At 43.1% G+C, this 25678-nt stretch overlaps 1 protein-coding gene across 4 annotated transcripts; it reads left to right on the top strand.

Annotated features, from left to right (window-relative positions):
* The first annotated feature begins 305 nt into the window (after positions 1 to 305).
* On the top strand, positions 306 to 25678 carry LOC117461449 (SLAIN motif-containing protein 1-like). 4 transcript variants are annotated; one of them, XM_034103314.2, is made up of 10 exons: positions 306 to 863; positions 2267 to 2403; positions 13616 to 13759; positions 13835 to 13939; positions 14950 to 15099; positions 17227 to 17544; positions 18544 to 18555; positions 19249 to 19398; positions 19476 to 19803; positions 22307 to 25678. In XM_034103314.2, the coding sequence occupies exons 1-10, from the start codon at positions 463 to 465 to the stop codon at positions 22380 to 22382; spliced, it is 1821 nt and encodes a 606-aa protein (XP_033959205.2). In that variant the 5' UTR covers positions 306 to 462; the 3' UTR covers positions 22383 to 25678. The 4 variants fall into 4 exon arrangements, with proteins under 4 accessions (XP_033959205.2, XP_033959207.2, XP_033959204.2 ...); XM_034103316.2 differs by lacking the exon at positions 18544 to 18555 and adding an exon at positions 16750 to 16792 and having other exon boundaries at positions 14947 to 15099; positions 19352 to 19398; XM_034103313.2 differs by having other exon boundaries at positions 14947 to 15099; positions 22307 to 25067.

Below are 25678 nucleotides of genomic sequence, written 5' to 3'. Positions count from 1 at the left end.
CACAAGATGGCAAATGCACATGTTGATCAGGCGTGTTTCTGCTCAATATAATACACCTTTATCTGATTAGGGAATTACATTAATTGAGGCTGACAAATAGGTAACAATGGTTGGTTACGCCTGCTTAAAACAACGATTTCCTAAAAACAATACGAAGAAGAGCTCGTTTTTTTTAAATGGTACATTATGGTAAAAATAAAATCCTAAACGGTTTTTATTTTTGGATATTACCATGATTTATAGTGCGACAGGTGCAGTGTGTACCTGTAGTCAGCGTGTAATGATGAGGAGGCGGAGGCTGGGGTGTGTGATGGAGGGGTGGAGTACTCTCCCATTGGGTGCCGTGCACATTACTCCCGCTACCGGAATTCAGAAGCCAGTCTTAAGGAGCGAGGTGAGACGCAGCAGCTTACCTGTCCCCCGTCTCTCATTCAACCGTTTATAGTATTGTGTTCTTGTCCAATGGAGGCAGCGGTTCTGAACTCCGCTATAATTCCGGAAGTGGACTGCAACAGCAACACCGTGGACGCCGAGCTGGAGGTGAAGAAACTGCAGCAGCTCGTCCGAACGCTGGAGTGGCAAAACGAGCTGCTCCGGACCCGCGCGAGTAGCTGCTCGCGCTCGCATGTGCTGCCTCCTTCCCCGTGGAAAATGCTCGCAGGCACCGGGGGGTTCTGCCTCCCCAGCCCAGTGCCCACCTTGCTGTGTGAGTCGTCCTTGGGGTCCTCCCTGGAGGAGCCTTTCGACTATTTCTACTCCGGGGATGGAGCGGCGGAGGACGGTTCCGAGCCGTCGGTTCTGGACGAGCTGGAACTTTTGGATTTTGATTCTCTGTGCTGCTCAGACGAGTCCGACGAAACCTGGTAAATGTTGCTTTTCTCCAACCATGTGTTGCGTTCAAAGTCCCGCATGTGTGATTTAGAGGCTTCTCCTGCTAATTGCACCTGATTCTCATTGTGTCTAGATCCAGCCTCCTGCAAGACAAAGACACACACACACACACACACACACACACACACACACACACACACACACACACACACACACACACACACACACACACACACACACACACACACACACACACACACACACCAACACCACTTGTTATCAGGCCTGTCTGTCATCATGGCTGCACCAAGCTGCCATTCTTCCTCACATTCACATCACAGTGCCATTGGCTGGATGCTTTTACATTGGTGCATTCTCTTTGGTGCCACACAGGAATTCCTTAAACCCTAAATGGGGTTGTGCCATGCTCTAAAACATCAGTTACCATGAGCTAGTGTCACTGTTATGTCTTACATTTGCTTCAAGTAAGACAAGTACTATACCCTGTCACTTCACTTGTTGTCCTATTCCACTGAAAAAGAGATGAACTTCATGACATGTTGCTGATGTGCTGCAGAGGGAGAAGTGACCAGCGCGTGCACAAAACCCCACAGGGAGCCATAATGAAAGACGAGTAGATGGAGGCGAACGGATAAAAGGGAACAACAACATGCAAATGACACGTTACTAAATAAATGTCACATAGCACATCACAGTCACATAACAGAATATCATTTAAACGCCATTATGAGCTGTCCTCCAATACATTCCCACATGTCTGAAGTTATCATGGTGTGCTTTTGTTGAGGGTTTCTTTTCGATTTGACACTGATTTGTATTTATAATCTGAATGATTCTGCACTGTAGCTCATTTGCATTCATATTTTACTTCAATATCCTCACACTGCAGGCCCTCCTTGTTTTAAGGGAAAGTATCTGTGGGCTCACCTGATGTCAGTGTAGCTTTTTGAATCTATAATTCAGCTCCCCCGTGTTGCCTTCAGAGCAGAATCGAGGAGTGGGAGTTCAGGGCTGTCAGAATAATCTGAGCTGCACATTCTCCAATCTGAAAAGTTTAACATCACATTATCCCGGGAGGAAAGGTGTTTCTGTCTCAGGAGGAGATGAGCTGGTGGCGCAACGTCGAGATCAAATGAGAAACTGCCACAACGTGTCTACTCTGTGATACAACCACTTCATTGGCACCTTTTACTTTGTGATTCATTTTAGCCGAAAATAATCACCCTGCGTTTGAAAGTACTTCCAGAACTAATGACATTCCCATTAGCTTGACTTGGTGCTATTAGCATGGTTAGCATGGTAAACCTGCTCAAAATGAACTGTTGTGTTAGCATCCAGACGTCAGTGTAAAAGTGAAATCTACATTGTCCTGTTTAACTAGCATTTAGCGTTTCCTCTGTCTCTCTCTTTCCAGGCTGTATGTGTCCTCAAAATCCAGAGAGTGCTCGGATAACTCCCTCTCAGCTCTGCAGTGGTGCCGGAAGGCGCTGGAATCTCCAAGATCTGAGGTGGAGGCCGCCCGGAGATCCCTGTGCCTCAGACTGGAACAAGGTAAGAGGCTGTGTGCGGAGAAAAGGAGTTTTGGGTGTGTATTGTACTACAAATAAATCTGTTGGCTGTTGCCATATTGTTTTAAAACGGATGCTCTCTGTCTGAGAGTGATATAAAACCTTTTTGATTTAGTTTGAACATATGGCTGTGCGTTTTTATATATATATATATATATATATATATATATATATATACACACACACACCGTTGCAAGAAAAAGTATGTGAACCCTTTGGAATTACCTGGATTTCTGCATAAATTGGTCATAAAATGTGTTCTGATCTTCATCCAAGTCACAACAATATACAAACAGTCTGCTTCAACTAATACCACATAAACAAGTATATGTTTTCATGTTCTTATTGAACACACCATGTAAACATTCACAGTGCAGGGTGGAACAAGTATGTGAACCCCTAGGCTAAAGACTTCTTCAAGAGCTAATTGGAGTATTATATATTATATATATATATATATATATATATATATATTTGGAAAAACCAATACCCAAGAATCTGATACAAAGTTTTACAATATGACAAAAACAGTGGAGGCCTTAATGTTCCCAATCTCGAGCTCTATTATTATTCCTTCACGCTTCGAGCCTTGAAAAACTGGATTGATGAAAGCACCAATGTACCTTGGATTAAAATTGAAAGAAGTATAGTCTATCCCCTTAAACTTGGTGATGTCTTATTTTCTGCCATGTCGCCATATGACTGTATGCAAACATTTGGACCAATTATTGGGCAAGCCGTGAAAGTGTGGAAACATGTGGAGAAATTGTGCAATTGGTCTGTAGATTGGCATAGAACATACCCATATTTCATAACCTGTTACTACGTAGTGGGGAAAAAGCAATCCAATTCCCACAATGGCAAACCCGAGGAATACATTATCTTTCTGACATAACCAACGACAACGGCTTGATGTCCTTCCAAGAATTGAAAGATATTGTGCCTGGCTCTTCCTTCTTTTTCTATTTACAACTACGTACCGCCATGCGCACATATGGAGTTCCTTGGAATCAACCTCTGCCAACACATCAATTGGTTAAGGTCATATTAAGTCCAAACAGTGTGAGCGGCACTACTTCATATATATATAAAAAACTGCAAGATAAATTAACCGGATATATTGGCATCTCTGCAGTATGGAACGCAGATCTAAAAAATGATACGCAGACTATTGATTGGAAGAGAATATGGAATAATATCTCCTTAACATCGCGTAACCACAATCACCAATTGATACAGTATACAATTATACACAGATATTACCTGTCAACTAGAAAATGCTGTCAATTAAGGATGATTCCAAGCCCCTATGCCTTCTCTGTAACCAACAGACTATTGGCACATATGTACACATGGTTTATGAATGTACTGCAGTAAGAACGTTCTGGAAACAGGTTATTGACATTGTATCTGAGATTATTGAGTTCACATACCCTGCTCCCAAATATTGTATGGTTGAATGATGATTCTCTTGACCTACAGAAACATCAGAAAAGGGTGCTTTTCGCTGGTCTAACAGCAGCCAAAAAGATAATAGTATATAATACGATGGAAACCCCCACATACTTTATTTATTAAGCAATGGATATCATCCTTCCATGACCTACTAATTTCAGAGCTGTCAATCGCTTCTGCTAATAAGGCTAAGGGGGAAACATTAGAGGCTATTCAAAGAGCTGCTGATCGGGTAATATCATTCATGTAAATGATGATTGTACATATACGCACACCTTGGTGCAATTGTGGTTTATTAGGAGTTAATCGCAATTCAGCTTAAACAGATTAAATGTTATGTGAAAAAAAAAAGTATTTTATGTGGATAAATTGTTATGCTATAAATTGTTATGCTATAAATTGTTATGCTATAATATATAGATGAACTCAGACGATTGCTAAAAAACATCAGGTAGGATTTTCTGTGAAATGGCAAGATGGGTGGGAAGAGGGGGGGGGCGGGGTGGCATGGGAAAGGGATTCCCTATATATATATATATCAGGGTTTCCGCTAGGATTTTTTCTCGCCGGTCAAATGTCCGGGCAGAATTTATTTTACCGGACTAATTTGAAACTTACCGGTCATATTTCAATAATAATAAGAGTTGTGTAGCAGAGTTTCCATTAGCATGTAATTACCGGACTATGAGCAGATATGCTTCAGTTTAAAACTCAGTTCACGGGCTCATTTTATATTGCTTCAGTTTATAATCGTAACAGATCGAAAAATTCAGATTCATTTTTCAATAAATGATACAACAAACAACATAATTATTACATTCAAACAAACTACTTGTAGTAGATAACGTACATTATTCAGAAGTTTACATTACATTTGAATAATAACACGGGAGAAACGGATCCTCTCTTTTCCCCTCTCTCTCCCTCTCTCTCTCTCTCCCTCCCTCTCTCTCCTGACAGCACGTCAGTTTCTCATGCAGCTCTGCAGCTCGCTAAACAGTGGGCGGGGCTTCAGGTGATCCTGCAGAGCTGCGTGTCTCGGTCAGACTCAGCAGCTGATCTGATCTCTCTCTCGCTCCGGTTACACTTCACTCGCGTTTATGTCCATATCGATCAGATCCAGCTCTCCTGATCGGCCTTTACAGAGAGCACCGATCAAACTATTAAGAGTGAATATCGGCCGATAATGACCGGCGGCCGATCGATCGGAGCCTCCCTAATTATTACCAGACATTTTGACCGGCAGGTTTTGAATTTACCGGTTTTTAATAAATGTTACCAGCTAAAAACCGGTAATTACCGGCTAACGGAAACCCTGATATATATTTTTTTTTTTCTTTCTTTCTTTTTCTTTTTGTATAGTCTATATCATTTGTATCTGTACAAGTCCCTTTTGTGAGGGCAAAAAAAACAACAACAATTAAAAGTTGGTCACAAAAAAAAGAGCTACTTGGAGTCAGGAGTCAGCCAACCTGGAGTCCAACCATGAGACGAGAGTGGAGGTGTTGGTTAAAGCTGCCCTGCCCTATAACAAATACACACCACTTTTGAACTTGCTATTCCTAAGAAGCATTGCCAGATGTGAACCATGCCTCGCACAGAAGAGCTCTCAGAAGACCTACCATTAAGAACTGCTGACTTGCATAAAGCTGGAAAGGGTTCCAGAAGTGTCTCTGAAAGCCTTGATGTGCATCAGTCCACAGTAAGACAAAGTGTCTATAAATGGAGAAAGTTCAGCACTGTTGCTACTCTCCCTAGGAGTGGCCGTCCAGTAAAGATGACTGCAAGAGCACAGCGCAGAATGCTCAATGAGGTGAAGAAGAATCCTAGAGAGTCAGCTAGAGACTTAAAGAAATCTCTGGCACATGCTAACATCTCTGTTGACGAATCTACGATACGTAAAACACTGAACAAGAATGGAGTTCATGGGAGGACACCACGGAGGAAGCCACTGCTGTCCAGAGAAAACATTGCTGCACGTTTGCAGTTTGCAAAAGAGCACCTGGATGTTCCACAGCACGACTGGCAACATGTTCTGTGGACAGATGAAACCAACGCTGAGCTGTTCGGAAGAACACACGACGCTATGTGTGGAGAATCCAAAGGGTTCACATGCTGTATACAGTCTATGGTTTTAACACGTACATTTTGAGACATCTTTTTATTATATTTTTGTGGTGAAAAGATTAAGATGGCAGATTTAAAAGATGGCTGGTGTTATTTAATTTTACACCAGTAAAACATGTGCAGTCACAGCAAGTTAAACATGTTTTAGTTGCACACATGCTAGTGCACATGCTAATGTCCCTATTGACCTGAAATGACCATGATGCACTGCAGATTTCATCCTCCTCATGGTATCAAGTGCACCTAAATAGCTGTTTCTGCGTGTGTGGGTGTTTCTATCCTTCAGTCTCAATTGGCGTTTCTTTTTTTTTGTGGTGACACTTTTGGTTGATATGATGGGCGTATTGGTTGTTCAGACGTCCTGATTGTGACCACCTAGACTCACATCATCCTGATTATTTGGCATCATTATGTGGCCCTTTTTGGTTCCTTTATTTCCCTACCTTTGTATTTCTCTTTTCCTTTACGTTTGTGTTCCCTTCTGATTGCGTAAGATCTTTTTCTCACCAGCAGATGAGTTGAGAGGATGCTTCTGTCCTCCAGGCTATTTTAAACCGATGTACACTGCTTTCAGGCGTCTTGCCAAAAAACACATTCGCTCGCTGACACAACATAAATGTTGGCCAGGGAAGAACCGTTAAATAGTTTCTCGTCTAGACTTCACAGCTACATGCTCCGCTGGCTTGTGTAGGAGGCCGTCTGACACTTTGATGTCCTTTTCTAGAGTTTACCATTAATGTGATCAAATAGAATGAGACTTGAAGTGAATAAAGGTTGTTAAAATATATTGGTGGACATATTTCTATGCTCAAAAGACTGTTTATTTAACTATCTTTTTGGTTGGTTTACTGCTCCCTGTTGAGCTTGGCTTCATTTCATCAAACGTTGCAAGTCAATCTTTGGGAGGCTTTTTGCGATTATTTACATGCAGAAAATGACTTATGAGAAAGCTTTGCCCTGCTGGATTATTCACTTTTTCAAATGAAAGATTTGTATCAACAAATATTTAATTTTAAGCAGCAAAATATAAAAACCAAGGTAACATATTCCTTTCTCCAAGCATTCTTCTCTCACCAAACAAGAAGCCTCTACATTACCCACAATGCAACTCGATCACTGACTGTTTAGCCAGATTCATGCTAAGAGGCTAATGTAGCCTCGAGCGGAGACAAAGAACAGTGACATCTGTGAAGTGTCCTTCCCATCTACAGCTTGTATGAGCTATAGCTGAGTATTCCACCGTGTGCTTCTCCATACCAACGGCCCGTCCACACAGCGGCGTGCGTTGAAAGCTTCACCATTCACTTTGAATGGGGTGACGTCACTTTTCGCCGAAATGCATTGTGGGAAGCGACGTGGAGCGTAGCTGGCGTGGCTCGCTGCAAAAGTTGAGCAATGTTCAACTTTTGACGCCTCGGCAGAGGCGTCAGCCAATCGAATCATATGCCAGTACAAGCTCTAGCCAATCAAACCGCTGCTTGTGTGTCAGGGGCGGGAGATTCATGTGATTGGTTATTGGTCGAGTTTCAGACACGCCCGCCGGCAAGCTTCAACGCACGCCGCCGTGTGGACGGGCCGTTACACATTTATTTTGCAAATGAGTCAACTCATGGAGCTAATTCGCTGCCAGAACTCCACAGATGAACTAAACCTGTTTTACTAATGCCCCATGTTCCACCAACATGATTTATTAGAAACATGTCATGTGTTTGTCTGATGGATATGTGTTGTATTGCAAAACAGAATGCATTGGTTTGTAAATTGTGTTTTTGTTTGTGGTGGGAGATTTGCTCCATCTATCAATTATATGTTCTTGATGAACTGTTCAAGCTTTGAAATGTAATGAAAAGTGACTTGATGTAAAAGCACTGCTCCCCAGGTTGCAGTTGGAGCAGCTTCTTCCCTCTGCTGTCATCAGTGGTTCAGTCTGCCAGCATTAAGCAGATCAGGCCTGGGTCATGTGACCTGTATGTGTGGGTGCTGAGCTTCCTTTAGAATATACCAGCCGTCATGGTTACTGTGTGTGTCTGGCCCTGAAGCCTTTAATGAGAAGAGACTGAGCTCCACTCACCTGCGTGGGCACTTCTGTGTGACAAAACTGAAAATCTTTATCTGCGGTGTTTTTGCTGGACTGCTCTTTTTACAATGGTCAGGTCATGGTGGCTCATAGGCTTACTGTTCAGATCCAGCCATCATGAGTGTCTGGCTAACATCTTAAAAGTGTTGCGTGGGGTTGAAGTGTGCAGGGAAATCCAGTGCTTGAGAATCAGACATCCTTTATGATGTTGTGGTCCTGGATTACTACAACAGCATCACGCACTTCACCACATGGTTTGAGGACAACCATGTCCACGTCAATGTCAGTGAAATAAATGATTATTGATCCCCCCCACACCACAGCACCCCATTATCAATAACCAAACAGTTGACAGCTTTACATACCTTGGAGTAACACTGGACAATAAACTTCATTTCAACCATTTGACATCTTCTTGGAAAAAGTGACATTGCTGCCTTAAAGGTCCCCTATTATACTCTTTTCCAACAACATATTCTAGCTCTCAGATATATACAGAACATGTCTCTGACGTGTTGGGCACCAAACAGATCATTGTAGCATCCCATAATCCCCTCTGTTTCAGCCCTGTTCCAAAAGTGCTGATTATGTGTCTGTAGCTTTAAATGCTAATGAGCATGTGCTGGCCACGCCCCTTTGAGAGATGATTGGTTAAAAAAAGTGGCCAAAATCTGATCAGCTCATTTTCAGACAGATTTTTAGATGGATCAGTTTAGATTGTTTACACTTTACATACCATCTACTTCAATTTTCGACAATATGTCCCTGTTATATTTAAATCGTAATATGAGACTAAAAACTGAAAACTTTAAGCATATCGCAACCCCAGAACAATCTAGATTGATGAATGGCACTGCATGTAACACACTTGTTTTGTTTTTAGGGTGGGGGTCTCCTTAATATGTGGGTCAGAGTAATAGACGTTACATCAGGAGCGGTGCAGCAAGCACTCTATATGCATCGCTGTTAGCAGGAAGCCTCCCACCAGTGAAAATGTAGAGCTGTTGCCATGGAAACAGTTATGAAAGGAATGCAACCCCCCCCATCTCATAGCTTTTAAGTGGTTTATATTCCCACTGACAGGTAATAGAGTGAAATCCTCTTCCTGTATCTTTTATAAATCTTTATTCCCAAGATATTCCTATCACAGCTGCAAACCCAAGTTTCTGCTCTGTGTGGTACAGTGTGTGAGAGTAGCTTTGTTGTGTTGAATCTAGCTTTGTCCCTTTGTGTTGAATAGAGCAGTGAGTGGCAGTCACAGCGATGGTGAGGTAACAGCTGCACAGTACTGCCCCCTCTTCGTGTGTGTGTGTTATCCAGAGTAAGAGTCATCTCTCTCCATAATTCCACATTACCCCATAATGTCCGTTTCAAAGAGACGGCATTATGACGGTGCGTTCAAGGACCTCAGTAGAAAATCAGCCCTTTCTGTGACAGCCCCCCGTGGGCCAAACTTCCTTTTTATGGAAGGTTTGACAGCGGAGTAGGCCACCAGAGAGTACTACAGCTTCTTAGCTGCTTACATGTCCCCTAACACAGTTTTATGGGGAATGGAAGCTCAGCTGTGGATGGACAGGACACTGAGACTGGGTTACTCACTCCAGTTTTGCAGCGTCCCTCCTCCATTCAGGTTACATATTGTAACCCTAGTCCTAGAGTGATGTGTGTGTGAACAATGCATTCAATAAAAGCGATTGCATTTATCCCAGAGTAAGAGTAATCTCTCTCCACAATTCCACATTTCCCCATAATGTCCGTTTCATACGAGGTTAATTAGGCACCCATTATGCAACACAATTCTCCACTCGCCGCCCCAGTTGTAACTCCAGTAAAGGAGGCAGCATGTGATAAACCGCAGGAAGTGCTGTCAAAGCGCTATGCGGGTGCAGGGACATTATGGCCGGCGTGTTGTTCAGAAAACACACCTCGCCTAATGTAATAGCTCCGATTGATGCATTTCACAGTCTGTGTGAAGACGGCGTTAAGATGGGGTGCGCGGCCCCCGAGAGCGTGCCGCGGTGCGTTCAGGACAGAGAACAGGTTCCCAAGAAGACAGAGTTCAGACCCACTCTGGATCTTCACAGCCTGAATCAGCACATTGCCTGCAAAAAGTTCCATATGTAACCCAGTTACTGGACTAGTGCAGGTGTACCTAGGATGACAATTACAGGCCTCATCTTTTTAAGTGGGAGAACTTGCACAATTGCTGGCTGACTAAATACTTTTTTGCCCCACTGTATGTACATAAAAAAAATCTAAAAAACATGTTTCACTTTGTCATTATGGGTTATTGTGTTTAGAATGTTGAGGAAAATAATGAATTTAATCCATTTTGGAATAAGGCTATAACATAAATGTGTCAAAAGTGAAGAAGTATCACTAGTTTCCTGATGCACTCAATCAATGTTTATTTATATAGCCCAATATCACAAATGTTACATTTGTCTCAGTGGACTTCATAGTGTGTACAGAATATCAGTATGACAATACGACACCCTCTGTCCTTAGACCCTCACATCGTACAAGGAAACACTTCCGGAGAAAACCCACAGTTTAAAGGGAACATGGGAGAAACCTCAGGGAGAGCAACAGAGGAGGGATCCCTCTCCCAGGACGGACAGACGTGCAATAGATGCCGTGTGTAAATTGAAAAGATAATACATTTGCAACATAGGTAGTCCAAATGTTTGGAAATGCATGTGTGTATAATAGGAAGATGAATCCACGAGGATATCCATCCAGGACCGATGATCCAGGACCACAGCCACGACTCGCGATCCAGGGCACAGGACCGCAGGATCATGACTCCGGATCCCGGCGTATATAGACACCAAAAAGAAAGACATTTGGGGAAGCTGGGTTAATCGGAACATGAGGACACAGGTATAGACAGAGAGAAGGAAGAAGTAAGATGTCCCCCGACAAACTAAGCCTATATCAGCAAAACTAGGGGCTGAATCTAATCAGCCCTAACTATAAGCTTTATCAAAAGGAAGGTCTTAATGCGCACTCTTAAAAACGGATAGGGTGTCTGCCGCCCGAACACAAACTGGAAGCTGATTCCACAAAGTGGAGCTTGATAAGAAAAGGCTCTGGCTCCCATTGTACTTTTAGAGACTCTAGGAACAACCAACAACCCTGCATTCTTGGAACGCAATGCCCTAGTAGGACAGTAGGGTATAGGGGTGTTGAAAATAATCGTTTCTACGATGCATTGCGATGCGGACGTGGACGATTCGGTCTCGATGCAGTGACGGAAGATAATCGGTTATAGAGTAGTAACGTTGCTTCCTGATTTTCCGGCCGCGGCTTTACTATAACATCTGTCACTTTAATATCAAATCGGTCGGTGACGCAGAGATCAGGGAACAGACGTGACAGCGGCATAGCAACACGGAGCAGTCTGCTTTATCCACCAACACAAGAACACCAGTCCAGAACCGACAGCAGAAGGACCCGCTCTCAATCACTCCGTGTCAGAGACACAGGGTCCCTGTGTCTCTGAGCCGCAGCGACACGGAGTGTGACAGGGATTTATGTTTTTCAAAAATAATCGCGTTACAATCATGTCAGGTTTTTGGTGGATTTAATTAAGTCTTGGATTGCAAAGTATGAATGTCCTCTAGCAATTTTCAGACGATATATACGTGTGTAAAGTTTGTGAAGGCAGGAGGAAAAAAGCTTCCGCGATCACCGTCTCCTCTCCGTTCCTCCAAGCCCCGCCCCCTCCCTGAAAATGAGTGACATGCTGATAGTGACCCGATAGAAACTTTATTATTCACTTAATCACTGAGATATAATGAAGCTAATTTAATCTCATACATTCATGGGATTTATGTAACAGTAAGACAGAGAATGTAAGTGTGCACCCACATGCACTATTTTTGTTTGTATATGCTGTTGTAAATACTCCTGTTGTCTGCTGTGTTCAGACTCAAGTCCTGTGTGTGATGCCACATTCAGGACATTCAGTGTCCTTTCTTAACAGAAGACTGTTGCTAGAAGCTGCAGCTAGACTGCAGAAGCATTATCTTTTTGTTTTTGAGGATGGAACAACTTCACACACGGAGGCTAGACCTATACAATTCATTTATTTTGGTTTATAAATTAATGTCAAGACATTTATGTTATTGATTTCTGAAGCACTTTCTAAATAATAAAAAGAGAGTTCATCTGTATTTACTGCATGTATGCATTGATGAAAAATAAGCCATGTGCAGTAATATAGAAAATTGAGGATGCAACGCATTGGTATGAATCGTGATGCACCGGGATATCGAACCGAATCGAATCGTTGACAGGATAATCGTAATCGAATCGTGAGACTAGTGAAGATGCACAGCCCTAGTAGGGTATAATGAGTTCTTTAAGGTAAGATGGCGCCTGCCCATTAAGGGCTTTGTAGGCGAGAAGAAGAATTTTAAATTCTATCCTGTGTTCTATAGGGAGCCAGTGTAAGGCAGCCAGAACAGGAGTAATGTGGTCCCTTTTCCTAACTCTGGTTAGTACACGAGCCGCAGCATTTTGAATCAGCTGAAGCCACTTAACTGACTTCTTGGTACTCCCTGATAATAAAGAGTTACAATAATCCAGCCTAGAAGTAACAAATGCATGGACTAGTTTCTCTGCATCGTTTTGAGGCAAGATATGCCTGATTTTTGCAATGTTACGTAGATGGAAGTAGGCGGTCCTTGAAATTGATTTTATGTGAGCGTTAAAGGATAAATCCTGATCAAATATAACACCAAGATTCCTTATAGTCTCACTGGAGGCCAAATTAATGCCATCCATAGTTAGTATGTCTTTAGATAATTTGTTTCGTAGATTCTTCGGGCCAAGTACAATAACTTCAGTTTTGGTCGTGTTTAACATCAAAAAGGTCATAAGGTCATCCACGTTTTTAAGTCCTTAAGGCAGTCTTGAATTGTATTTAGATGATTAATTTCATCAGGCTTGATTGATAAATATAGTTGAGTATCATCCGCATAACAATGAAAGTTTACAGAATGATTCCTTATAATATTGCCTAACGGAAGCATATATAATGTGAACAAAATAGGTCCGAGCACTGAGCCCTGTGGCACTCCATGGCTAACTTTGGTTTGCGTGGAAGATTCATCGTTAACACGTACAAACTGAGAGCGTTCAGATAGATAGGACCTAAACCAGCCTAAAGCAGTTCCCTGTATGCCAACTAAGTGCTCTAGTCTTTGCAATAGGATATCATGGTCGATAGTATCCAATGCAGCACTGAGATCGAGCAAAACAAGAATAGAGACAAGTCCCTTGTCTGAGGCTATTAGTGTGTCATGCACTGTACATGTTTATTCTTCTTCTTTGTATTCTTGATATCCCTGTGTTTATTCTCACGTGTACTACCTATGTTTCACTCATTCTGTTGCTGCTATTACACCTGACTATCCCTATGGGGATCAATAAATCAACATCTCGTCTAATTTAAATAAAATCCAGATTTTTGCCTAACGATTATGCATTTTGTTAAAATCCTCCCTTCTGCTTGTTTCTCCCTCCCCAGTCTCCAGGTGGCGTAGCTCCCTGTCCAGCCCCTCTCCCACCTCCTCCCCCGGCCTTCCTCTGAGTCGAGTGGCCGGAGTGTCCCCCCTCACTTCCTCCCCTTGTGCCAAACCCTCCTCCACCCTCCAGTCATCGGAAAGACACGGTAACGTGGACTCAAAACATTTTAAATCCAATATCCCTGGTATTAAAGTAACAGTTGTTGCTCTCCCCCCCTCAGTTTCGTCCCTCTCCTCCCCATTCCACCACCGGACGATGAGTCCTGTAGGGAAGGATCACTCCCCCTTTTCTGAGAGGACTCCCACGTTCTTCCCCGCGCAGCACAGTAAGCCTCAGTGCTGCTTCTTGTATATGTTATATATTCCCACTTCCTGCTTTCCCTGCTTTCCCTGCCTCAGACTGTACAGAACATCAAACTGAATATGCGCTTCAGAGGAGGTGCAGACACCGAGTGTAGAACTGGCTCAGCAACAAGCTTTTTACATATCACTCAATTCGTGGGAGTAAGGGAATATATGCAGCTTCACTCGCCGAAATCAAATCCGGGCCACAGCCTTTTGTGCATTATTTGTAACGGAAATAAATAATGTTCCAGGCTCAGCGGGGGGGGGGGGTCGCTGCAGGGAACGAGGATTCGGTGTGTGTATGAGCCTCAGGGGGCTCACTGGAGGCGTTTTATCCCGAGGCTCATTTCCATGCCGGCGCTAGTCCAAACAGGGATACAAAAACAAAACTCAAAAATCCTGTGTCCAAATTCCATCTTCGAGACTTTGTGAGAAAAGGAAGACAGACTTTTGTTATATTTTCTGAAAAAGCGAACTATTCCGTCTCCTTCCCAATTCCATTGAGATGAATACATTTAAAATATAGGTGCTCATTTACAAACACAATTTGAAAGACAATCAGCAAGTCATTCCAGAAAAGCTGTTCAGACAATTTCCAAATAATCCGGAGCTTTAACTGTTTTATTACTGTCGAGACTAGTTCAGACTGAACGACCATTAGAGTTAAAGAGAAATATGTGAAGCCTCATAACGGGTGACCAAATCTTGAAACAAGCAAAATGGGATAAAGTCATTGGAGTAATACAGGTGACGGGCAGGGTTATGTTCTCATCATGATATCATTACGCAGGGGCAGGTTGGTGTGACCTCTCTGGTCATAGTTCTGCCTCACCGGTGCTTAATACATTCTGAATCTCTCACCGACCCTTCATCTTTATGCAGAGAACACTCGAGGGCTTTTCTCATTCATTTGTTTAACACCGAGTCAGAAACGAGAGGGGACACGAGGAGTCGACGTGTTTTCTAACGCTGCTTCTCTTTCTGTCAGAAGGCCGCAGCCTCCGGCGCTGCGCCCTCAGCCCGCAGTCGTCCATGGACAGCGACCTCGGCTCTTCAGAGGTGGACGACGACTCCATCTCTCTGGGATACAAACTGCAAGACCTCACCGACGTCCAGGTCATGGCCCGCCTGCAGGAGGAGAGTAAGTTATTGACTCCAAACAGACACACTCCAGCTCTTTGGCTCAGCAGTGGAGATGTAACATGAAGTTCCTGATCTGAGACCAAGTGTGTCATGTAGGGGCTTTGTCCCACTGCACGCTGGCTGTATCTTTATTTAAGGTCAGGGGTTCCCAAACTGGGTTAGGGTAATATAGAACATTAGACTTGCACACAGGTGTCACTCATAACATTATTCACCACATTACAACAACAAAGACATTGTTAATAGTTATTAGTTGCACATGTTCTTCCTGTGTGAAACGGGTGTATTAATCATGATGAACAAGAAGACTTTGCTGATTGCAAGACTTATTGATTCAGGCTCAACACTGTCTCTCTAAAATAAAATGCTACTCTGGTACACAAAATCTATTTAAAAAAAGATTGCTTATAGAAACAGACAATTATGAAATATAAGAAAAAATCGTATTTGTCAAATTCAACTTATTTTAAGTTTAAGTGCATTTTTTATTTTGTCCACATGGCTCATTTAGTACAACCTGAACTATGCGTTTTTGGATCAGACACATCTGGTATCCAGAAGCCAAAAGGCATCTAAACATAACAAAATGTGTTTTTAAACAAAGAAACGGTGAGCAATAAAGGTCATATGATATAACATTCAAATGGAATTAGGTGTTTTAAAAAGGCTGTTTAAATGTTATTGTCCATCAGTCCTGCTAAAAGTTGATCGGTGACATTTCCCTGCATTTGAAGTGGAAAATAATTTCTGGGGCCTCATTTATAAATGGTGCGTAACATACGATCATGTTTAATCATGTTTTATGCCGTTTGCATAAAGTCGCTCGTAAAACACAGGAGGTCTGGAAGCTAAGAACACCATGTGGTCAATTGTACAGCTGATATAACACATTAGTTGTATTTCCTCTAACTGGTGGATTATGGATATACAGTTGCTGATCGACAGCTGGGACACAAACCACAAAATACAAACAAATAATTCAGATCCAGTCGTCATGACTCCACTCCGGAGGGACTCCCCGATCACTTCTTACAGTCTCTCATCAAGGGGGGTCTCCTGTCCCCGGTGCAAACACACTGCCTGAGGAAGGATGTGTATTGTTTTTGTCATGAACCTTTTTCGGGCCATTTACTTATTTATTTATTCTGGTGACGATCCGACCTCCATGCTGCTACTCTGTTCAAACTGCATCCACCAAACAATATGATGTATCTCCACCTCCCCAAAAGAACCAACATCTGACACGGTGTGAGACGTCTGTTGTAGCTGTTCTGTCCTCATTTCCTGCTCTCCTTCATGCAGTCAGTCGGAATGAATGAATGAATGGGTGTTTCTTTGACTATTTATAGGCAAATCTGGGCGTTACGTGGAGCCCGCAAAAGCTGCGCCGCATTTCGAGTCGGTTGTGATTTATAAAGGGAAACCGGCACAGGACGTGCCGTACGCAAGTCCTGTGCGGGTACGCAGTGTTTTATGAATCGGAAAATGTCTGTGCGTATTTATTTGCTTTGTCCTACGTAAGCAAGGCTTTATAAATGAGGCCCCTGAACTTGATCAGGAACATGTTTTTCCAGTATGTTTCTGTGTCATTGTGTCAGCTGACCGTCTGTCTCTACTGTCCCCCCTCTAATATCTAACATGTCACCAGACCTCAGAGCTCATCACTACTTCAGCTTCATTAACCCCAGGAGGTGTGTGTGTGTGTGTGTGTGTGTGTGTGTGTGTGTGTGTGTGTGTGTGTGTGTGTGTGTGTGTGTGTGTGTGTGTGTGGGTGTGTGTGTGTGTGTGGGGGTGTGTGAGGGTGTGTGTGTGTGTGTGTGTGTGTGTGTGTGTGTGTGTGTGTGTGTGTGTGTGTGTGTGTGTGTGTGTGTGTGTGTGTGTGTGTGTGTGTGTGTGTGTGTGTGTGTGTGTGTGTGTGTGTGTGTGTGTGTGTGTGTGTGTGTGTGTGTGTGTGTGTGTGTGTGTGTGTGTGTGTGTGTGTGTGTGTGTGTGTGTGTGTGTGTGTGTGTGTGTGTGTGTGTGTGTGTGTGTGTGTGTGTGTGTGTGTGTGTGTGTGTGTGTGTGTGTGTGTGTGTGTGTGTGTGTGTGTGTGTGTGGGGCTGGCTCTCATATCTCGCTCCCCCAGGTCTAAGGCAGGACTATGCCAGCACGTCGTCCGTCCTGGGCCCCCGCCGCAGTCAGAGCTTCACCTTCCAGCTCAGCGCCGGGCTCGGCCTGGAGGAGGAAGACGAGGAGGAGGACGACGAAGACTACGGCCTCCTGCCCCCCGCGCAGCCTCGCCTCACCCGCCTGCCCCACTCCCATACTTTCTCCAGCGTCCGAGACTGGCGAAGAAGCACCAGCTCCCTGTCCACCCCGCCCTCCACTCCCCCTCACCTCTCCGCAGGGTTCGCCTTCCAGCCTCAGCTCCAAACCCAGCAGCACGGCTTCAGGCCCGGGTCAGGTGAGGGAAGACCCTTTAACGCTTTGTAGCCTCTTTTCCAATAAGGAGCACTGGTGCAAAAGTCAATGCAGATAATATATCTCTCATAGGGGAGGGGAAGAAGCTTAAATACCCTTTGGTGTGGCATTTAGTAGGAGAGCCAGATATAGCTTTTTAGAAGATGGTGGAGACTAAACCGGAGCTAAAGGAGACTGAATATTGGACGTGTAATCTTTGTGACCCAACTTCCAATAAGACGGGGAACTCTACCAATCCCCATCAAACTGATACACCAATGCTCTTACCTTACCCTTTGGTGTGTCATTCAGGAGGAGAGGCAGATATTTAACTTAGGAGATGGTGGAGACCAAAACTGAGCTGGATGTTGGACGTGTATTCATCGTGTGACCATGACTTACAAAGAGCCAGGGAAAGGGAAGTGCAATCTCCATCAAGATGGAAACATGCACTCAATATCTGTTGTTAAGAAACTACTAAATTGGATTGAGGGAAAAAAGTAGACTTGAAAAACAAGCCAAGACTCTAGAGAAGCTTTTAAGCTGCAGTAATAACCACATTAACCAAAGGTCAAATTACCATCTCTCACTGCACGCCAGCTGGTGGAGCATTTAGTAGCAGATATTTCCCTTTCTATAAGACGGAGCTTAGAGGAGATTTGTGAAAGTCTATATAAAGTGGCCAAAACCTAATTAATTCAGGTTTTCGAGTATTGCACTTTCATAAGGTTTGGGTCTTGCAATAGACCTATACAATAAAGCAATTGTCCAAATCTTGTAGCAGGGGTGGAAATAAGTCTTTCTGAACCCATTGAAATGTTTTGTTCCAGAAGAGTGGGATAGACATGCTATCTTACCTTGCGTTCTTTGAACTGTGTCCGAAGTACTAATCCGTTATCTCTTTGTTTATATGTTTTGTACGTGAAATATTTCTGTGTGTATTTGTTTATACGTGTTGCCTATTGGGCGTATTGTTTTGGGGAAACTTCATCACGGCGTCCAGCCGAATATGAGAGTAAGTCGACATGTTTTCCTCTTAATCTAAAATTAAATGAAAGTCTTCTAACCTCATATAAATAAATCAAAGTCATATTTAATCCAACTCTCCCAGCTATGTTAAACCCATTAATTCATTACTATTGAATATGCTTTTTCATAATTTTCCTCACTTTGAGATGTGTCCCGCCTTTGCTCTTTAATCATGCGTCTCAGCTGAGGACTGACCCACACTGATGTCCTTACAACCCAATAATAACTCTGCGTAAGCCTCTTGTACATCCACCCTCAAAGCCTCGGACTGGAGAAGGAGAGTCTGAAGGGATTAGCGCTGTATGTCTGACTGAGGTTGTTACAGCCAGCTTTATGTCGTCTCAAGGGATCGTTATAAAGCAACAGGCACACAAACAGTATAATGTTTATTTATTTCCATCTTGAGCCGTAGTGAGTGATTAAAACCTGCCCTAGTGCAGTTTTTTACTTCATGAATGTTCAGTTGTGTGTCGGTCTCTGTCAGATATGGGTTTGATCAAAAAGTAACTGCATAAATCCTACATAGAATAGTTCAATTGTATCAAAAAAGGGCCACAAACGTTCAAATTCTAGGCATGCAGCTCACACTAAGCAGTATAAGGTTTATTTGTATTTTGAGAATTAAAATCTACCGTGGTGCATCTTTTAACTTTTTTATTTGCATTTGTGTGTTTGTCAGATTATCTGCGCAGGAGCATGCCTAACCTGGTCCGAGCTCCCAGCATGCCCAGTGTGCCCATTCCAACCAATCCTAGCGCTTCCCTTTGTTTGCTTCGTAACAGCCAGAGTTTTGATTCGTCCAGTGGGCTGGCTCGACTGCAGTCCTCCAGTAAGACGGTTTCTCATTTCTAGAGCTGGATTTATTGAATCGTGAAAGAAACACGCTCATTGAATCTTTGCTTCCAGTCCCCTCCCCAGGCCAGCTGCAGAACAGAGTCCAGAGCGTCGGGAACTTCTCCTCCATGTCACGGCAGACTTTAAAAGCCACCGCCTACGTCAGTCCCACCATCAAGGGCTCCATGGCAACCTCCACAAGCCTCCACTCACTGAACAGCAGCAGCAGTGGAAGCAGCGGGGGGGGTAGTGGCATCCCTATAATCAGTAAAGCTCAAAGTGGGGGGGGGGCAGCCACTTCCACCCCGCTCACGGCCCGCAGCAGCCTGCCTCGCCCCGCCTCATTATTCAGCACATCAAGCTCCACCTCTCGCAGCAAGGTGGCCCAATCAGCACGAAGGTAAATCCCTTAAAGGGGAAAGGAAACACCAATTACAGTTATAATATTCCGGTAGTTTATTCATTTTACAATGGATATTGATCGTAATATTTATTGTATATGATATTACTCGCCAAAAGAAAATTAATTATCCGCCAGCCGGGTGGGGAATTCCGGGACCAGGCGGCCGCCATTAGGGGAGTCCCAAATGGTGACGTCACTGGCTGTGTTTTCGCTCCACCAGAAGTCAACACAACGTAGCAGATATGGCAGCGATGGAGGAATTTTGCAATGAGATCGACGTTTTGAACGATGAATTTGACTATTCGTCGGGAGATGACATTGATGTGGAAGCATCTACAATTACCAGGCATCCCATGGCCTATGCTTATGAACCGATTCGGTCGAATAGAGTGGCATACGATCCGGAATAAAAAAATTAAAAAAACACAATGCTAACAGTGAGCCTCTGAATTAGCCCCGAGCGAAAATGCTAACCTATTACTGCACCGAAAATCACTCCTAGCTCCCTTATTACTTATCCTAGCCGCACATCCAACACATCGTTTATGATCGCAAGGAGACACAGAATCTAACGGTGCCCACCTCAACACTGAAAGATACAAACTCGCGAGGTTAACCACAAAAACGTACATCAAAACAAGTGGCGCTAGGTACTAACATACGCCAGGCTAACGGCTTACCTTCCTCATTGTCTGGTCTTCAATGGCATTACAACGATAAAAACGATGATGTAGTTAATCCATAGGTTAATATCCGATGGGGCTGTGTCCCCTTTGAAATGTTCTGATAATCTATAAGCAATACAACTGCAATTCCGTTATCTGCTGTCCGCTCTGTGCTCCGTGCGCTCTGGGTCCTGCAATACCATCCATCAATAGCAATACTAGCCTTTTTAGGGCTGTTTTCGACAGATGAGCGTGTGTATGCCAGTTTAATTAGTTGAGCTATAGAACACCCCCAATTCTCTATTGTGCGTCATAATAGCTACCATTTAGTTTGGACGCGATTGCGTTAATTAATAAGGTCACACTGTGTCAGTAAATACATGTGTGAGCTAGTAATCTGGTAGTGCTGCAATATGTACCTCTCTCTCCGCAGCTGAAGCAACTCGTTTGGTGGCTCGAACTTCACGTTTGTTGACACTGTCATTGTCTTGCGCGGCCGACGTGCTGGGACGGTCGGTGTTCCCGACTGCATACGTTGAGAAATCGAATATTGTGGGAACAGATCCTGGCTTCAAATCCAATGTTTTGTATTGAACCAGGCATCCAGACTGGACTTTGAGCAGCTTCTCATCCTTTAGTGGCAGCCTATGGAAATGTACTTCTTCCTTCTTTGTATAAAATCCATTTGTGCAGCCTGGGGCAATACAATAAACTCCTGACGACGACCGTTTTCTTGTAATGTAAACTACTGGTGCATTGCACGCCATGTTGTTTGTTATTGAGCTTTGGCCCAGGAAGCCAGTCAGTGACGTCACTGGAAAAGTCCCGGAGCAATGGAAGCGCCCATGGTCATTAGGCACGTATTTCAAAAGTAAATTCGCGTATCTCGATCGTTTACATTGGAAATAGACTAGATAAATACATTTCCTAATGGTAATATTGTCGCATGGAAAGCAGTTTGAAAAGTGTTTCCATTTCCCTTTAAGCGCTTTGAGCACCAGGAAAAGCGTTATCAAAATGTAATGTATTATTATATGTATTCTCTAAAAGCACTTCTCTTAAAGGACACCTATCATGCAAAATGCACTTTTTGATGTGTGTTATACATAAACATGTGTCCCCGGTGTGTAAGGAGACTGAAAGTGTCAGAAAATACAACCCTCTCGTCTCCTCCGTACCCACATCACTAAAAACGGGGGAACAACGGAGCTGATCCAGATTTGCTACGGTCATGCCGGCATTACTAAAATGTGGGCGGGCTTTACGTTGAACTTCTGGCCCAGAATCAGAAACGTTGCTGTATAAGAAACAATGCGCGATGTGTTTTGGAAGTAATATGGTCTTTGTTTACATTAGCAAGCATCGCTAACACTCAGAGCTAACCTGTACTGGAGAGAGTCTGTGGAAAGAAGCAGGAAATAAAAAGGAACTCACCTTGTGGTAAACCCACGAGAGAGAGAAAGTGTTTGAGCTCCATACTGTTTCAGAAATAATCCTTGATGTGGTTTGGAACATGATATGGCGTTTAATCACGCAGCGTTTAGCTGAGTTTCTGCTGGTAGACAGCCTTCTCTTCACAGAGCTCACTGCTTGCATGCGGATGCTCCAAAGGGGCGTGGCCAGCAGCAGCTCGCTTACATTTAAAGGGCCAGACCCAGAATCAGCACTTTTGTAACGAGGCTGAAATAGAGGGGTATGAGGCATGGCTACAATGGGTGATCTGTTTGGTGTTTTGAGCAACACTTCAGAGACATGTTTTGTATAGATATGGCCCTATAATATACTGTTTAATAATAGCATAATAGGTGAGCTTTAAGACTTATTTTGTTTTCCAGTTTACTGACGCCTCCAAAGACCTTAACCACCTTCAGTGCCCTCCGTGACAGCAACTGGAGAGACGGCTGCTACTGATGAAGAGGAGACAACCCCGCTGGCTGGGGTCACTCAACATTCTTCCGTGGGGACATTTTGAATGGGTTTGACCAAAAAGTAACCTTAAATCCTGCATAGAGTAGAGAAATGTTATCCAGAAAGGCCAAAGTGATCTCTCGTGTCATCCATTTTGAATTCTATGCAGAATTTCTTCGGGGAAGGCGGGTTGTGTGTTTCCGGATGGGAGTGACTGAATGTCAGGTCTGATTTTATTGGTGTGTGCCAATGGGGAGTTGTTCCCTGATGCTCTTGTGCAATAAGCCACTGTCTGTGGGGTACTAACCTGCTAAAGAGGGCTGCCAGTTTCTATGAAGTGATCCTTACAATACTGTATTTATTTATATATTTTAAAAGGACATTTCTAACTAATCAGGTGCTTTCCCTCTGGCAACAAGCGCCAAAGATGCTGCTAAAAATGAGTCGATCCCTGGTTTGGGCACATTTGGTCGAATTTTTACAAGACATTAAAGTATGTATTAATGTACAAATCTAACTATAAGTGTGCTAATTCTATAAATATATATTGATGCAATATTATTGATTTTTAAATGTGACCAAAAGGAAAGTGTCTGAATGTGTTTACAATAATTGTCTCACAATAGAATCACAAAACTGTGCATAATAACTTTGTAACGCCCTTAAAGGGATTTTCTCTTGTTGCACTTTGTACTAATCTCTGAATTGATTGATATTTGTTCTGTTTACTAATACCTGCACTTCTTTTTGAATTTGATATTCTGGTTTATGGGGAAAACTGTTAATTAAATGTGTTTTTGGAGATTTCACAGTTATACACGGCATAATGTAGCACCTTTTTGTTTGTGTTTTTAAATGACTGTCACCATGGCACATTTCACAGAAACCTGACACTTTTGTTACTGTGATGAACTGGATCGAGTGAACATTTTAATAAAACGCACTGAATAAAACATTCTCATGTTGAAATATAAATCTGCAACTTTTAACTTTACTCAACCCGTTTTAATTGGTTGAACATGCTGCAATCAGTGTGCAACAAACTGGTATTAGTATAACACAGATGTTGCCACCTAGTGGTAGGGTTATAACCAAAAACACTTTTACTTTTACTTTAAACCGTATCATTTGTAAACACAAATGTCAAAAATGTTAACCAAACTAAAATATAATCAAATGAATACTTAAATGCATATATAAAAAAGACAAGAATGCTCGGAAGGATTTGTTTCTGGAAATGTATGTAAAAGATGATTCCTAGCAATAATTAAATGTGTGATATGGTTATAAAAAGATATCTTTAATACCAAATCTTTAGTATTATTTCCCCCCACTCATCACAAGATTGAAAACGTCCTTATAAAGACATCTGGAAAAACAAATAAGGAACTGGGGCTCTCGAAAAGAAAAATACGTTGGGGTACATAAATCATGTCAAGATAGGCGTTTACTTTTATTCATGGCAACATAAGTGTTCTAGTACTTGTCGGTTTATTTAACATTTTCCAGGGAGGATAAATGTTATACACCCTTGGGCATCTAATATTTCCATTTTAGGTCAACAGCTCTCAGCACCTTAAACTTCGCTGTATTTGTTGTTCACAATACTGAGGGGAAATGAAGAAGAGAAATGGGATTAGATCCCTACACTTCTGGAACGTATCTCGGTGAGCTATACCTGCAGCTGGATGAATACATTCCTGTTATCTGCCGTCATCACTAGAGGTGGTCAAATGAGGTTTTGACTACTTGGCGCATGTGAGATGCATGAATGGTACCGGGCAGGCTGCTGCTCTTCCAGGGATCAGGGAGTTTGCAGGTGGACTGAGGAACAACTTTGCACATTTAACACCACCTGCAAAAATACATGATGCACAAAATAACTTCCAATTGGCATAGTTAAACACGTCCAGCCCAACTTTACATTACTGCAAGCTTTTTACAACAAATTACTTCTGTTAAAACTGGTTCTATAATACAAAGGAGACGGTACCTGGGCATCGGACTAGTGCAAGAAATTCACTTTTGACTGTTCCAATATGCCAATCTTTTTGGATTGTCATACTCCATCGTTTTTTCGGATGCTTAAAGGTCCCATGTCATGGCCATTTCTACTGATCATAATTCCATTGTTGAGGTCTACTAGAATAGATTTATACTGTGCAGTTTTCCAAACTCACATTGGTTTCTCACAGCATCTCTGTATCATAGGCGGAGTTTGATATTTGCGCTTGGGGGGGCAAACCTTTTTTACTGACGTCAGTACACAGTTCCAACTATTGCGTGCTACGGATACAGTAGCAATAAAGCCAGCGGTCACCGCACTGAGTACTTTTCCACATACGAACACAACTCGTCCCCTAATGCACGCCTCATGCCCGCTGTACACACACACTCATATGGAAGGGGCGGTCTCTCCCCCCAACAACAGTGCATTGACTGTGCACATCTTATACTTATTTGATAACTACTTCGTTCCTTGAACACGCTACAATATTATTATTGTATTAATAAGTATCCTACCTTATTAAAATATTGATATACGAAATATTTGTATTAGAACAGTTTTCGACGTAATGCTGTAACATATTTCAATCACTAGGGGGGGGGGGGGCACAGCCCCCCCGCAAAATCCGCCTATGCTCTGTATAGTATGTGTATTCACTCTGTCCTAAACGGCTTGTTGGAGCCCCTGCCCCCCCCCCTCCCGATGAGCCACACACACCCGCAGCCTGGCTGGGAGTTTGTGTGTGTGCGCAGGCTGAGTTCCGCGGTGTCTCGCTGACCCCACACCAGTGAGCCAGCTCACAGTGTCCCGCTCCTCGCAACGTCCCGCCGTGTGTGTGTGTGTGTGTGTGTGTGTGTGTGTGTGTGTGTGTGTGTGTGTGTGTGTGTGTGTGTGTGTGTGTGTGTGTGTGTGTGTGTGTGTGTGTGTGTGTGTGTGAGGAAGTCCGTGGATTGGTCCGGGGGTTCACTATACCCGAAATACGCCACTGTACCCAGGAAGACAACAATGGAAAAAGAAAAAAACCCAACGAGGCGTTCTGGGGCAGCACAGACAGGTCTTTTCTGTGTTACAGGGTGCACTTTGAGGGTTTGTGACTGCAGACCGTTTACATGCATACAAACCTTCATAACACAAGGGGACGGGGGATAACCCGGAAAAGCATGACATGGGACCTTTAAAGGTCGCATTAGCTTTTTTACTTATTGTGGAAAGAAGAACCATACTTAAAACTCAATGCCAATGCAGTGGTACCTTTGAAAATGTTTTCACTGAAATATAAATCTTGAAATAA

The sequence above is a fragment of the Pseudochaenichthys georgianus genome, chromosome 16 (genome assembly GCF_902827115.2).
Source record: "Pseudochaenichthys georgianus chromosome 16, fPseGeo1.2, whole genome shotgun sequence".
Taxonomy (NCBI): Eukaryota; Metazoa; Chordata; class Actinopteri; order Perciformes; family Channichthyidae; genus Pseudochaenichthys; species Pseudochaenichthys georgianus.
This window is presented reverse-complemented; position numbering and strand designations above follow the sequence as displayed.

Bases quoted from the DNA above. Each gene is read 5' to 3' on its own strand.
- LOC117461449 (XM_034103313.2), top strand. From the start codon at position 463: ATGGAGGCAGCGGTTCTGAACTCCGCTATAATTCCGGAAGTGGACTGC. The intron at 864-2,266 runs GTAAATGTTGCT...CTCTCTTTCCAG, and splicing joins GACGAGTCCGACGAAACCTG to GCTGTATGTGTCCTCAAAAT. The intron at 13,760-13,834 runs GTAACGTGGACT...TCCCCCCCTCAG, and splicing joins CCAGTCATCGGAAAGACACG to TTTCGTCCCTCTCCTCCCCA.